The 13,898-nt window shown below is 53.6% G+C and overlaps 2 protein-coding genes across 2 annotated transcripts; one reads left to right on the top strand and one right to left on the bottom strand.

Moving 5' to 3' along the window:
- The first annotated feature begins 346 nt into the window (after window positions 1-346).
- Window positions 347-2,193, top strand: LOC117194739. Its single transcript, XM_033399233.1, has 4 exons — window positions 347-381; window positions 461-599; window positions 1,775-2,015; window positions 2,084-2,193. The coding sequence occupies exons 2-4, from the start codon at window positions 506-508 to the stop codon at window positions 2,088-2,090; spliced, it is 342 nt and encodes a 113-aa protein (XP_033255124.1). The 5' UTR covers window positions 347-381; window positions 461-505; the 3' UTR covers window positions 2,091-2,193.
- An 8,300-nt stretch (window positions 2,194-10,493) lies between these two features.
- Window positions 10,494-12,592, bottom strand: LOC117194508 (death-associated protein kinase related-like). The gene is made up of 4 exons (XM_033399060.1): window positions 12,167-12,592; window positions 11,680-12,107; window positions 11,043-11,487; window positions 10,494-10,535 (listed from the first exon to the last, which is right to left on the bottom strand). The coding sequence occupies exons 1-4, from the start codon at window positions 12,590-12,592 to the stop codon at window positions 10,494-10,496; spliced, it is 1,341 nt and encodes a 446-aa protein (XP_033254951.1).
- Window positions 12,593-13,898: the final 1,306 nt, after the last annotated feature.

Genomic DNA, 13,898 nt, shown 5'->3' with positions numbered 1-13,898 from the left:
CGGCTCTGGTCCGGCCGCCCACGTTGCATCTGTCTGTTGGTTTGGTGCAGCAGACCGAGTGGCACTGGTCCGGCCACCCGAAGATGCATTGTCCAGTGTGTTGGCATTGGCATCGAAAAGTGATGCCAACGAATCGTGATATTGGCCGCATCCAAGTGGCTGCTGGTCCGGCCACCAGGATGCGTTGTCGATTGTATTGTTGTTGGCCGCATCCAAGTGGCTGCTGGTCCGGCCACCAGGATGCGTTGTCAGCAGAGTTGGCCTGGCCTCCTCGGCCACGTTCGTCAAAAAAGGCCTCCTTGTCCGCCCCTTTGGCAGAAAATTGATGATGTTCATGGCGAGGCAGCTGCTGTGGGGGCAGCTCTGTCTGGTGATTGGCAGGTACGTGTGTTTTTGTGTGTTTTGGGCGTTTTTTTTTTTTCGTGTTGGCGTGTATTGACTGTTTTCCTTTGTATTTTAGTGGCTGGCCTCTGGACTTCTGTTGGAATTGACGGCAGTGCTGCTGATGAGGCCTCCAAATTACGCCCATTATGCCTCAAGAGAGTTCCAGGAGTGGCGAGGCAGCTGCTGGAGGGGCAGCTCTGTCGGTTTAATAGCAGGTGAGTATGTTTGTTGGTCATTTGCAGATTGTTGTTAATTGTGTTTAATTATACCCGATACTCAAAATGAGTATTGGGGTATATTAGATTTGTGGTAAAAGTGGATGTGTGTAACGTCCAGAAGGAATCGTTACCGACCCCATAAAGTATATATATTCTTGATCAGCATCAATAGCCGAGTCGATTGAGCCCTGTCTGTCTGTCCGTCTGTCCGTCCGTCCGTCCGTCCGTCCGTCCCCTTCAGCGCCTAGTGCTCAAAGACTATAAGAGCTAGAGCAACGATGTCTTGGATCCAGACTTCTGTGATATGTCACTGCTACAAAAATATTTCAAACCTTCGCCCCGCCCACTTCCGCCCCCACAAAGGACGAAAATCTGTGGCATCCACATTTTTAAAGATACGATAAAACCAAAAACGCAGAATCGGTGAGGATGACCATATCTTCTACAGTGCAAAATCTGAACCAGATCGTATAATGATTATAGCCAGAATCAAGAAAACAATTTCATTCTTTCTCGCTCTGTCTCTCTCTAGCACACAGGTTTCATGGTCGGTTTTGTCAATTGCAAAATATGAGTTCAAGGATCTCAGAACCTATAAGAGCCAGAGCAACCAAATTTGGTATCCACACTCCTGTGATATCGGACCTTGACCGTTTCGTGTCCAAATTTCGCCACACCCCCTTCCGCCCCCGCAAAGGACGAAAATCTGGGGCATCCACAAATCTCAGAGACTATTAAGGCTAGAGTAACCAAATTTGGTATCCGCACTTCTGTTAGATCTCACTATAAAACGTATATCTCAGAATTTCGCCACACCCCTTTTCGCCCCCACAAAAGACGAAAATCTGTTGCATCCACAATATTGCACATTCGAGAAAACTAAAAACGCAGAATCATAGATAATGACCATATCTATCAGATTGCTAAATCTGGATCAGATCGGATCATTTTTGTAGCCAAAAGCAAGAAATCAATTTTCAGTGGCTACGCAGCGCCCGACGTCACGCTCAGACTGATTTTCTGTCTCTCTCGCACGCACTCTTTGTCGTGTCGTTTAATATTAGCGGCGTCTGCCGGAGGAGAGTTATACTGACTTAGTATCGGGTATAACCGTAGAGTTGCGGTGTCCGCAGCAACTCACAACGTTCCCCCTCGTTTTTTTCTATTTTTAGGTTTTATTGGCATTAAACTTCTGCTATTTGTCGCAATCAGTAGACGCCGTTTAATCCGTCGCTTTCGGAGTCGCCACTGGATTCTCCATTTAGAAACCTACCTAGGTCCTCATAAGGCTCTTCATCGGTCCATTGGCTGTCGTCGTCCATGTCGATATCCGGCTCACCGTCCGATATGGCCACTGCTGCTGCTGTATTGGCGGCTATTGGAACCGCTGCTGCTGCTGCTGCAGCCAATCTGGTGAGCTGCTCTGCCATCCGTTCGATCCTCCTTTCCAACTCTGTTATACGCTGTACGTACAATTGCAGGTTTTGAGCGCAGCTGCCATCACACTGGGCGTCTGGCCGCTGCTGCTGCTGGTGTTGGCGTGGCGTCGGAGCATCATTCGCGATCGGCTGCATCGGCTGGACCCTCTGGTGTTGGCGCCCCCTGGTCGATGGCTGGGGATGTTGGTCGCCATACCGATGCTGCTGCCGATGCTGCCGATCCGGTTGGTGTTGGCGTTGCTGCTGCGGATTATGGAGTGGCTGTGGATGTGGCTGCTGCTGGCGACGTTGTATTGGCTGGTGTCGCTGTTGGCTTGGCTGTGGCTGCTGTCTGCGACGCTCCTCCTCCCTGGCGACCCTGGGGGCCACGAGCCTCTGCCTGGCTGCCTTGTAGGATGGGCATCCTTTGTATGAGCTGATGTGCTGGCCCTTGGCTTGCTGCACTTCCTTCGTCAGGTGCCCGCCCGCGCATTTCATGCAAACTGCAGCGCGTCTACAATATGCGCGGGTGTGGCCAAACACCTGACATCGATGGCACTGGGCAGGGTCACGGGAGACTCCAAGTCTCTCAACCGTGACGGGCCTCCCACCCAGGCGTCGCAGCTTTAACACCCCGCATTGGCCACGGTCCGGTTTGGGGGCGATATAAGCCTCGAAGAGGTTGAATTGGCGGCTGCGATCAAATCGATCGGTGATCACCCTTACAAACCGAACCGTGAACCCCTCATTCAGCATGCTGCTGCGAATCCAATCCGGCGGCGTGGAGTGGGAGAGTCCTCGGATGAGGATCCTCAAGCCACGTTCCTGGCTGGGCTGATGCCCGAATTCGCCGTGCCGGATGTCATCGTCGGTGGTAGTGGCAGGGGTGTTTGTGATGGTGATGGCGGTGGTGGTGTTGGTGTTTGTATTGGCGGGTGTATTTGTATTTGTATTGGCGTCATTATTATCTCTATTGTTAATTGTGGTATTGTCTGTGTGAATGACTGGTGATTGTCTATGTATTGGCTGTTGTCGATGTTGGTGATGGCTGTGGGTCTGGCTATTGGCAATTATAGTAGGGGCAGGGGCAGGGGCAGGGGCAGGGGCATGTGTTGGCTGTGCAGATTGCGGCATAGTGGCAGGATCGGCAACTGTGTTGGTGTTGGCTGCATGTGCCGTCCGTTTCTGCTGCTTCTGCTGTTGCTCCCTCAGCTCGTGCTGCCTCAGCTGCTCCTGGACAATAGCCTCCAGCTCCTCCATTGTCTGCCTTTTCTTCTTCGGCTTCCTAATTGGCGGCCGCTGCTGCCGCTGCTGGTGATGGCGGCCCCGTCTTCTGGCCTGCTTCCTCTCACCCTCATCCTCATCTTCGCTCCCACTGTCGCTGAGGGCGCGGCGTCGTTTTGGTGTTGGTGGGATTGGCTGTGATTGTGGTTGTGTAGTTGCTGCTGTTTGTCGTAGTATTGGTGCTGACTGGGCTATGGCTCGGATCGACCCGCTGCTCGAACTCGAACCAAGTTCGACACGCAACGGGTTCGATCCGGTCGTGTGTGTGTGTGTGGCGGCCCGTTGGCCGTTTTGGCGCTCCGCTCTTGCGCGTCGGCTAGCCGGCTCTCCTCCGTCTTCTCCCTCTCCCGATACTCCCGAACGGTTTTGTATGTCCGAGAGCGTGAGAGGCGGGAAAAGCGGCAGCGAGAGCGGCGTCCCATCGGCCCTTCCCTTTGCGTTTGGCGCGGTTTTTGTGATGTGTCTCGAGGGGGGAGTGGCTGTGGCCGTGGATATATCGGCCATGGCAATGGCTGGGTACTCACTCGATGGAAGGCTGTGGCGTCGGCGCTCTGCATTGGCTGGGGCGTTGGTGTTGGCGCCTGCGCCGAGGGCTCTGCTGCTGCTGCTGCTATTGGCGGTGTTTGTGTTGGTGTTGTTGGCTGCTGCTGCTGCTGCTAGGGCGCCTCTGCGGGCCGCTCTGCCGCCGTCGCTGTGTCGTCTGGCTGTTCCTCGTCTGGCCATTCCTCTGGTCATGGCTGGCTGTTGGTTTGTGTGTTGGCGATCTGCTGCCTGTTTGTTGTTCTTTAATTGAAAAGTCTCTTGTGTGTGTTTGTGTTTAATGTAATTTATTGGCACTTTTATTCTCTTTTTGGTTTGTGATGTGGACGGGAGCAAAAGTTTGTCAAGGTAAGTAATGGGTGTGGTGGAGGAAGGGCGGCACGGCACACGACAGACACCACAAAAAATAAAACAAAGCACAACAGCAAGACAACGGAAAACGGCGACACGAAAAAACGACACGAAACGGTTATGGCACGTACGTCCGACGATCGCGACCTCTCGAGCGGGTGGACGAGATGAGAGTGGCGGACGAGGTTCATGGTGGTACTCTCACATGTCTGCCAACTCCCATACTCTCCCCCTCAACTCGACTGGCCCGATCGCCGATCGTCATTTACCGGTGCTCTCACCCCCGGTTCCACTTTCACTCACCCCAATATTGAGTGAGATGAAAGTGGTCCGAGGGCAGCAGCACCGATAAGTAGGCAATGGAGAATTGGAATAGCCGTTTGTTTTAGTGGCTGTGTGTGTTGTCGTTGTCGTTGGTTAGCGGCCAGTGTCTTATGTTTGTGCTGTGTGTAGTGGCTGCTCTGTTGTTGGGGGATGGGATAGGATGGGGGGGTGGCGAACTGGGTAGGGGGTGGGGAGGAATTGGCTGGTCATAAATTGCCGAATTTGCGACCGATAACACACTGGGCATTGATAAATGCATTTTAAATTTGAAATGGCTTTCTGGTGTGTTATCGGTCATAGTCTGGTATTTGCGTGGTATTTTTGGTAATACCACGTGTCAAGGGGAATTATGGGAATGGCAGATAGATTGGGAAGAAGAGTAAGAAGGTAAAACCAATTAGAAAACTACGAAAAATATACAATTATCTACAGAAAACTACATTTATTTACAAAAACTTATTCCTAATATCACAGGCAAGTACTAAAACTATGGACAAACTATCTACGGACATGCAAAAACTACAGAAACAACAGGATTGACATCTACAACAAATACATTGATGCAGACGAGGTAAAATAAACGATAATTGACATACATTTACAACATATAAACATATTAATTATATTTATTTTATTTCTAACAGGAGGACAAACAACAACGGAGCACCGGCCGGCATAACAAACGCAATGCGAACATTACGCTGTATACCGGCCGGCTCTGTTGTCCCCCTGTGTGTTGTTTATTGGCTGGATGTGTGTATTGGCGTGCATCGTGGGCAATGATGGTGTTGATGGCAAGCGGCTCTGGTCCGGCCGCCCACGCTGCATCTGTCTGGTGGAGATGGCGCATCCAATCGAGTGGCACTGGTCCGGCCACCCGAGATGCGATCGTGGGATGGAGTGGCATTGACATCGGTGTGTGATGCAAACGAATCATGTAATTGGCCGCATCCAAGTGGCTGCTGGTCCGGCCACCAGGATGCGTTGTCGATTTTTGTTGTTGATTGGCCGCATCCAAGTGGCTGCTGGTCCGGCCACCAGGATGCGTTGTCAGCAGAGTTGGCCTGGCCTCCTCGGCCACGTTCGTCATCGGTTCAAAAAAAGGCCTCCTTTTCCGCCCCTTTGGCAGAAAATTGATGTTAATGGCGAGGCAGCTGCAGGGGGGGCAGCTCTGTCTGGTGATTGGCAGGTACGTGTGTTTTTGTGTGTTTTGGGCGTTTTTTCGTGTTGGCGTGAATTGGCTGTTTTTCTTTGTATTTTAGTGGCTGGCCTCTGGACTTCTGTTGGAATTGACGGTAGTGCGGCTGATGAGGTCTCCAAATTTCGCCCATTATGCCTCAAGAGAGTTGCAGGAGTGGCGAGGCAGCTGCTGGAGGGGCAGCTCTGTCAGTTTAATAGCAGGTGAGTATGTTTAATGGTCATTTGCAGATTGTTGTTAATTGTGTTTAATTTTGTCTATTTTTAGGTTTTATTGCCATCTGGTATTTGGCGCAATCAGTAGACGCCGTATAATCCGTCGCTTTCGAAGTCGTCACTGGATTGTCCATTTAGGAACCTACGTAGGTCCTCATAAGGCTCTTCATCGGTCCATTGGCTGTCGTCGTCCATATCCATATCCGGCTCACCGTCCGATATGGCTACTGCTGCTGCTGTATTGGCGGCTATTGGAACTGCTGCTGCTGTTGCTGCAGCCAATTTGGTGAGTTGCTCTGCCATCTGTTCGATCCTCCTTTCCAACTCTGTTATACGCTGTACGTATAATTGCAGGTTTTGAGCGCAGCTGCCATCGCACTGGGCGTCTGGCCGCTGCTGCTGCTGGTGTTGGCGTGGCGTCGGAGCATCATTCGCGATCGGCTGCATCGGCTGGACCCTCTGGTGTTGGCGCCCCCTGGTCGATGGCTGGGGATGTTGGTCGCCATACCGATGCTGCTGCCGATGCTGCCGATCCGGTTGGTGTTGGCGTTGCTGCTGCGGATTATGGAGTGGCTGTGGATGTGGCTGCTGCTGGCGACGTTGTATTGGCTGGTGTCGCTGTTGGCTTGGCTGTGGCTGCTGTCTGCGGCGCTCCTCCTCCCTGGCGACCCTGTTGGCCACGAGCCTCTGCCTGGCTGCCTTGTAGGATGGGCAACCTTGTAGGCACTGATGTGCTGGCCCTGGCAGTTGGCGCACTTGGGAGCGACGTTCCTCGGCTTGCTGCACTCCGTCGTCAGGTGTCCACCCGCGCATTTCATGCAGACAGCAGCTCGTCTACAGTATGCGCGGGTGTGGCCAAACACCTGACATCGATGGCACTGGGCAGGGTCACGGGAGACTCCAAGTCTCTCAACCGTGACGGGCCTCCCGTCGCAGCTTTAACACCCCGCATTGGCCACGGTCCGGTTTGGGGGCGATCTCAGCCTCGAAGAGGTTGAATTGGCGGCTGCGATCAAATCGATCGGTGATCACTCTCACAAACCGAACCGTGTACCCCTCGTTCAGCATGCTGCTGCGAATCCAATCCGGCGGCATGGAGTGGGAGAGTCCTCGGATGAGGATCCTCAAGCCACGTTCCTGGCTGGGCTGATGCCCGAATTCGCCGTGCCGGATGTCATCGTCGGTGGAAGTGGCAGGGGTGTTTGTGATGGTGATGGCGGTGGTGGTGTTGGTGTTGGTAGTGGCAGGTGTATTTGTATTGGCGTCATTATTATTTCTATTGTTAATTGTGGTATTGTCTGTGTGAATGGCTGGTGATTGTCTATGTATTGGCTGTTGTCGATGTTGGTGATGGCTGTGGGTCTGGTTATTTGCATTTATAGTAGTGGCAGGGGCAGGGGCATGTGTTGGCTGTGCAGATTGCGGCATAGTGGCAGGATCGGCAACTGTGTTGGTGTTGGCTGCATCTGCCGTCCGTTTCTGCTGCTTCTGCTGTTGCTCCCGCAGCTCGTGCTGCCTCAACTGCTCCTGAACAATAGCCTCCAGCTCCTCCAGAGTTTGCCTTTTCTGGTGAAGGCGGCCCCGTCGTCTGGCCTGCTTCCTCTCACCCTCATCCTCATCGTCACTCCCACAGTCGATGAGGGCGCGGCGTCGTTTTGGTGTTGGTGGGATTTGTGGTATTGGTGCCGGCTCAGCATTGGTCCGGATCGACCCGCTGCTCGAGCTCGAACCAGGTTCGACTCGCAACAGGTTCGATCCGGTCGTGTGTGTGTGTGGCGGCCCGTTGGCCCGCTCCTTCTCGTCGGCTTGCCGGCTCTCCTCCGTCCACTCCCTCTCCCGTTACTCTCGAACTATTTTGTATGTCCGAGAGCGTGAGAGGCGGGAAAAGTGGTGTCTTGTTGGGCCTTTCATTTGTGTTTGGCGCCTTTCTTTGGGTATTATTGGCAAGGGGTGGTGTGGGGGGGGGGGGAGAAGGGCAATGCAAGTGGCGGGAATGGCTGTGTCTGTGTGTGTATTGGCGGCGTCTGCGTACTCACGATCGGTGCAGTCTGTGTTGGCGTTGTTATTGCTGCTGCTGATGCAGCCACCGTCGCTGTGGCGTCGGCGCTCTGCATTGGCTGGGGCGTTGGTGTTGGCGCCTGCGCCGAGGGCTCTGCTGTTGCTGCTGCTATTGGCGGTGTTGGTGTTGGTGTTGTTGGCTGCTGCTGCTGCTGCTAGGGCGCCTCTGCGGGCCGCTCTGACGCCGTCGCTGTGGCGTCTGGTTGACCCTCGTCTGGCCATTCCTCTCGTCATAGTTGTTGTTAGTTTGTGTATTGGCGATTTGCTGTCTGTTTGTTGTTTTCCCTTACTGAAAAGTCTCTTGTTTGTGTGTGTTTGTGTTTAATGTATTTATTGGCACTTTCTGTCTCTTTACACAGTTTGTCTCTCGTTAGGTTTGTGTTTTTATAACTTAATGTTATTTATTGGCGTTTAAAATTAATCACATTTATTGGGGAGCAGAAAGTTTGTCGAGTGGAGGGAGCGGGGGCACGGCACGGCACGGCACGGCACACGACAGACACCACAAAAAAGAAAACAAAGCACAACAGCAAGACAACGGAAAACGGCGACACGAAAAAACGACACGAAACGGTTATGGCACGTACGTCCGACGATCGCGACCTCTCGAGCGGGTGGACGAGATGAGAGTGGCGGACGAGGTTCATGGTGGTACTCTCACATGTCCGCCAACTCCCATACTCTCCCCCTCAACTCGACTGACCCGATCGCCGATCGTCATTTACCGGTGCTCTCACCCCCGGTTCCACTTTCACTCACTTGAGTGAGATGAAAGTGGTCCGAGGGCAGCAGCACCGATAAGTAGGCAATGGAGAATTGGAATAGCCGTTTGTTTTAGTGGCTGTGTGTGTTGTCGTTGTCGTTGGTTAGCGGCCAGTGTCTTATGTTTGTGCTGTGTGTAGTGGCTGTTGGGGGCTGTTGTTGGGGGATGGGATAGGATGGGGGGGGGGGGGGGGATAAATGCCTGCTCCCGTATAACCGCCCGGATACTGTAAACTTCCGGATCTTTCGATCCGGGCGCGTGACGCTCCGAAGAGTCGACCGCATGGCATCATATGGGCGGTTGAAATGGCTTTATTGGGGTGTTTGGCAGAGTGGCGGAGGTTGGCAGTGTTAATTTTGCTCCTGCTCAACCGCATTTGGCATTTAGTGGCATTTGAAGTGGGTAGGGGGTGGGGAGGAATTGGCTGGGCATAAATTGCCGAATTTGCGACCGACACTGGGCATTGATAAATGCATTTTAAATTTGAAATGGCTTTTTGGTGTGTTATCGGTCATAGTCTGGTATTTGCGTGGTATTTTTGGTAATACCACGTGTCAAGGGGAATTATGGGAATGGCAGATAGGTTGGGAAGAAGAGTAAGAAGGTAAAACTAATTAGAAAAATACGAAAAATATACAATTAACTACAGAAAACTACATTAATTTACAAAAACGTATTCCTAATATCACAGGCAAGTACTAAAACTATGGACAAACTATCTACGGACATGCAAAAACTACAGAAACAACAGGATTGACATCTACAACAAATACATTGATGCAGACGAGGTAAAATAAACGATAATTGACATACATTTACAACATATAAACATATTAATTAAATTTATTTTATTTCTAACAGGAGGACAACTACAACGAAGCACCGGCCGGCATAACAAACGCAATGCGAACATTACGCCGTATACCGGCCGGCTCTGTTGTCCCCCTGTGTGTTGTTTATTGGCTGGCTGGTTGTGAGTATTGGCGTGCATCGTGGGCGATGGCGAGCGGCTCTGGTCCGGCCGCCCACGTTGCATCTGTCTGTTGGTTTGGTGCAGCAGACCGAGTGGCACTGGTCCGGCCACCCTAAGATGCATTGTCCAGTGTGTTGGCATTGGCATCGAAAAGTGATGCCAACGAATCGTGATATTGGCCGCATCCAAGTGGCTGCTGGTCCGGCCACCAGGATACGTTGTCGATTGTATTGTTGTTGGCCGCATCCGAGTGGCTGCTGGTCCGGCCACCCAGGATGCGTTGTCAGTAGAATTGGCCTGGCCTCCTCGGCCACGTTCGTCGTCAATTTGTAACGGCGTTTTGAGTGGCTGGTGGTCCGGCCACCCAGTTGAGGAGGTGTTTGCTTTGGCGTGTGATTTTAATTTGTGTTTATTTGCAGGTACTTGTCGGCGTTTGGATGCTGTTGCTGGCGACACTTGTCTGGTTTGTGTTGGCGTGAGAGGCGTTTGCAGGTGAGTATATGTGTTTATTGGCAGCCTCTCTCCTGATTCTCCTTCTTCTTTTGCAGGATTTGCTGGCGTCCGCCGGCTCAACACCAGGCCATCCCGCCCTCACATAATTGGCATGAGAGACGGGTGCGACCCAGTGGAGCGGCAACAGGCGCCAGCATCTGCGTCGTCGTTGGAAATGGCAGCTGTATGTTTGGAGTGGCGTGACGTCACGGCCATGGTCAGGCGGCAGCGTCATCAGAAAGGGGCCTCCTTTTCCTTCCCTTTGGCAGGAATTGTCAGTGTTGATGGCGAGGCAGCTTCCTGCTGGGTTGATATGTCTGGTGATTGGCAGGTAAGTGTGGATTTCATGTGTTTTGGCCGTTTTTCGTGTTGTCGTGCTGCATGTGGTGGTGGTGCAGATGGTGGGCAGTGGCAGTAGCTTTGGTGCTGCTGCTTGAGGCTACAGCGGTGCTGGCGACCGTGCTGGCTGGCCCGGACGCGGACGCGGACGCCAGGCGATGGCTATTCAGGAGCAGGGTGGCCGTGCTGCCCGAGCTGGGACTGCTGCCGTGGCTGGGATTGTTGCTGTTGCTGCTGGAACTATTGCTGTTGGCGCCGCTGTTCTGTGGCTGGTTCTTATAGACGGCCATCAGCGGGTCGGAGGCGCGGCGAATGCTGTTCATTCGTGCTGCTGTCGCGGCTGCTGCCGAGTAGCTGATGTTGCTGCTGTTTCCCCCTGCACTGCGTCGCATTTTGTTGCCGTTGCTGCTCCCGCTACTGCCGCCGCACCCGTTGACGGGACTGTGGCCGTTGTGGCTGCTGGTGCTGCTGTGTCCGGGGCAGACTAGCGTCTCCTCCAGCTGAAACTTCTTGACCAGAGCCTTCACCGAGGTGGCCGATCCATGGGACTCTCCCGTGGGTGCCTTGCGGATCACTTTCGGTGTGGTGGGCGCATCGGGAAAGAGTGTCAGGGTGGCCACCACTGTGGCGAACTCGTCGAGGCCGTTGCTGCCCAGCTGGATGGTGGCCTGCACCTGGGGCTTCTTCACAAATGTCGCCGTGTATGTGTTCTCCTTGTCCGAGTCGGAGGCTCGACGTGTGGGTGTCACGATCTGAGTGGGCTTGGCGGACAGGCAGACCGTGTTGCTCTGTCCGTGTCCATTGCTGGTCAGCGTGTGTATGGCTGTCGTTGTCTCTGTGCTGGTGCTGGTGCTGGTGCTGCTTATGGGGCTTCCCAGGAGCTTCCCGGTGGCAATGGGTATTTTTGAGATGCTGCTACTGCTCCCATTGCTGTGGGCCCGATGGTGGCCATTGTGCGTGGGTTTGTTGCTGCCACTGCTTGGCTTCTGTTGCTTTTGTTGTTCCTGTGACTGCTGTTGCTGTTCCTGCTCCTCTGCCTTCTCCTCGGCCACTGGCTCCTCCACTTCCTCATCCTCAAGGTCGTCTTCTTCCTCCTCCTCTTCCTCTTCAGCCTGCAGATACATTTGTCTATCCATCGAGCTCTCATCCTTCAGCCAGACATGTTCCAGGCATCCAGCGGCACTCATGCGATCGTTTGGCTTAATTCGCAATGCGCGGCGTATGAAATCGATGGCCACTGGCGAGACGCCACCGAATAGGTTGTCCGGAAAGGTGAGCGCACACTGCGAGATATTGAGGAAGGTCTCCTGCTTGGTGTTCCCGCCAAAGGGCGAGAAGCCGGAGAGCAAGACATAGGTGAGAACGCCCACGGACCAGATGTCCGTCAGCAGGGAGAGTGGCTCGTACTGGAGCACCTCGGGGGCCACGTAGTCGGGTGTGCCGGCCATCTCGCGGACATTGATGCCCTCGCACACAACGCGCGAGATCCCAAAGTCACAGAGCTTGAGGCCATCTTCTATACGCTCGCCGGCGAGCAAAATGTTCTGTGGCTTGAGGTCCAGGTGGGCAATGGATCGGTCGTAAAGAGACACTTGAGAGCCTTCAGCACCTCTCGCATGCAGTGGCTGGCCTGGGCCTCTGTCAGGCACTCCTCGTTGTCCAGTATGGTCTGCAGCTCGCCACCAGTGGCCAGTTCCAGCAGCAGGGCTGTGTCCGAACGGGTCTCGTGCACCGCATTCAGATTGACAATGTTCTCCTCGCCCTCGCAGAGTATTAGGACGGCGATCTCGTGTTTGATCTCCTTGTCGCTGCTCTGTGCGCGTCGGCGTCGCTTCAAGAACTTTGCCGCGAAATGGGAGCCCGTGTTCTTGTGAATGGCACGGCGAACGGCGGCGAATTTGCCCCTGGCAAACGGCGTCTGTTCCACCTCGTAGATCTCGTTGATGTCATGCGACACGAGCAATCCGTTAAAGCGTTCGGCATCTACATCCAAAAGGCCATCGCCTATGGGAAAGATTCCCTTTTCGGTGAACATGATCTATCGATCTGTGCCGTGTCGCCATTGACGTTTTTTTTCTGGGTTGCCCAGTTTTCTTTTTGTGGTGTCTGTCGTGTGCCGTGCCGCCCTTCCTCCACCACACCCATTACTTACCTTGACAAACTTTTGCTCCCGTCCACATCACAAACCAAAAAGAGAATAAAAGTGCCAATAAATACATTAAACACAAACACACACACACAAGAGACTTTTCAATTAAAAACAACAAACAGGCAGCAGATCGCCAACACACAAACCAACAGCCAGCCATGACCAGAGGAATGGCCAGACGAGGGTCAACCAGACGCCACAGCGACGGCGGCAGAGCGGCCCGCAGAGGCGCCCTAGCAGCAGCAGCAGCAGCCAACAACACCAACACAAACACCGCCAATAGCAGCAGCAGCAGCAGAGCCCTCGGCGCAGGCGCCAATACCAACGCCCCAGCCAATGCAGAGCGCCGACGCCACAGCCACCCAGCGAGTGAGTACCCAGCCATTGCCATGGCCGACATATCCACGACCACAGCCACTCCCCCTCGAGCCCCATCACATCAGCAGCGCCAATACCAACCGCAAATCCCGCAACCCTGCCAAATCACAAAATCCCGCCAAACACAAAGGGAAAGGCCGAAAAGACGCCACTTTTCCCGCCTCTCACGCTCTCGGACATACAAAACTGTTCGTGAGTAACGGGAGAGGGAGAAGACGGAGGAGAGCCGGCAAGCCGACGCGCAAGAGCGGAGCGCCAAAACGGCCAACGGGCAGCCACACACACACACACGACCGTATCGAACCTGTTGCGAGTCGAACCTGATTCGAGCTCGAGCAGCGGGTCGATCCGGGCCAATGCTGGCCTGCACAAATGCCGTCAATCCCACCAACCCCAAAACGACGCCGCGCCCTCATCGACAGTGTGAGTGACGATGAGGGTGAGGGTGAGAGGAAGCAGGCCAGACGACGGGGCCGCCATCACCAGCAGCGGCAGCAGCGGCCGCCAATTGGGAAGCCGAAGAAGAAAAGGCAGACACTGGAGGAGCTAGAGGCTATTGTCCGGGAGCAGTTGAGGCAGCACGAGCTGCGGCAGCAACAACAGAGGCAGCAGAAACGGACAACAAATCCCCCCAACCCCACCACAGTTGCCGCCCCTGCCACTATGCCGCAATCTGCACAGCGAACACATGCCCCTGTTTTTTTTTTTTTTTTTGGTTGGCTCAGGGCACTTTAGAGTGACCTGAAGCTTTCTTTATTAATGTTCTTATTACTCAATAGTAACATATAACATTATTTATGGAAACATTTAACAT

This window comes from Drosophila miranda (genome assembly GCF_003369915.1).
Source record: "Drosophila miranda strain MSH22 chromosome Y unlocalized genomic scaffold, D.miranda_PacBio2.1 Contig_Y3_pilon, whole genome shotgun sequence".
NCBI classification, from domain to species: Eukaryota; Metazoa; Arthropoda; class Insecta; order Diptera; family Drosophilidae; genus Drosophila; species Drosophila miranda.
This window is presented reverse-complemented; position numbering and strand designations above follow the sequence as displayed.

Bases quoted from the DNA above. Each gene is read 5' to 3' on its own strand.
- LOC117194739 (XM_033399233.1), top strand. From the start codon at position 506: ATGAGGCCTCCAAATTACGCCCATTATGCCTCAAGAGAGTTCCAGGAG. The intron at 600-1,774 runs GTGAGTATGTTT...TTCTATTTTTAG, and splicing joins CTCTGTCGGTTTAATAGCAG to GTTTTATTGGCATTAAACTT.
- LOC117194508 (XM_033399060.1), bottom strand. From the start codon at position 12,592: ATGTTCACCGAAAAGGGAATCTTTCCCATAGGCGATGGCCTTTTGGAT. The intron at 12,108-12,166 runs GTGCTGAAGGCT...CTGGACCTCAAG, and splicing joins CCAGCCACTGCATGCGAGAG to CCACAGAACATTTTGCTCGC. The intron at 10,536-11,042 runs GTCTGCCCCGGA...GCCAATCACCAG, and splicing joins TTCAGCTGGAGGAGACGCTA to ACATATCAACCCAGCAGGAA.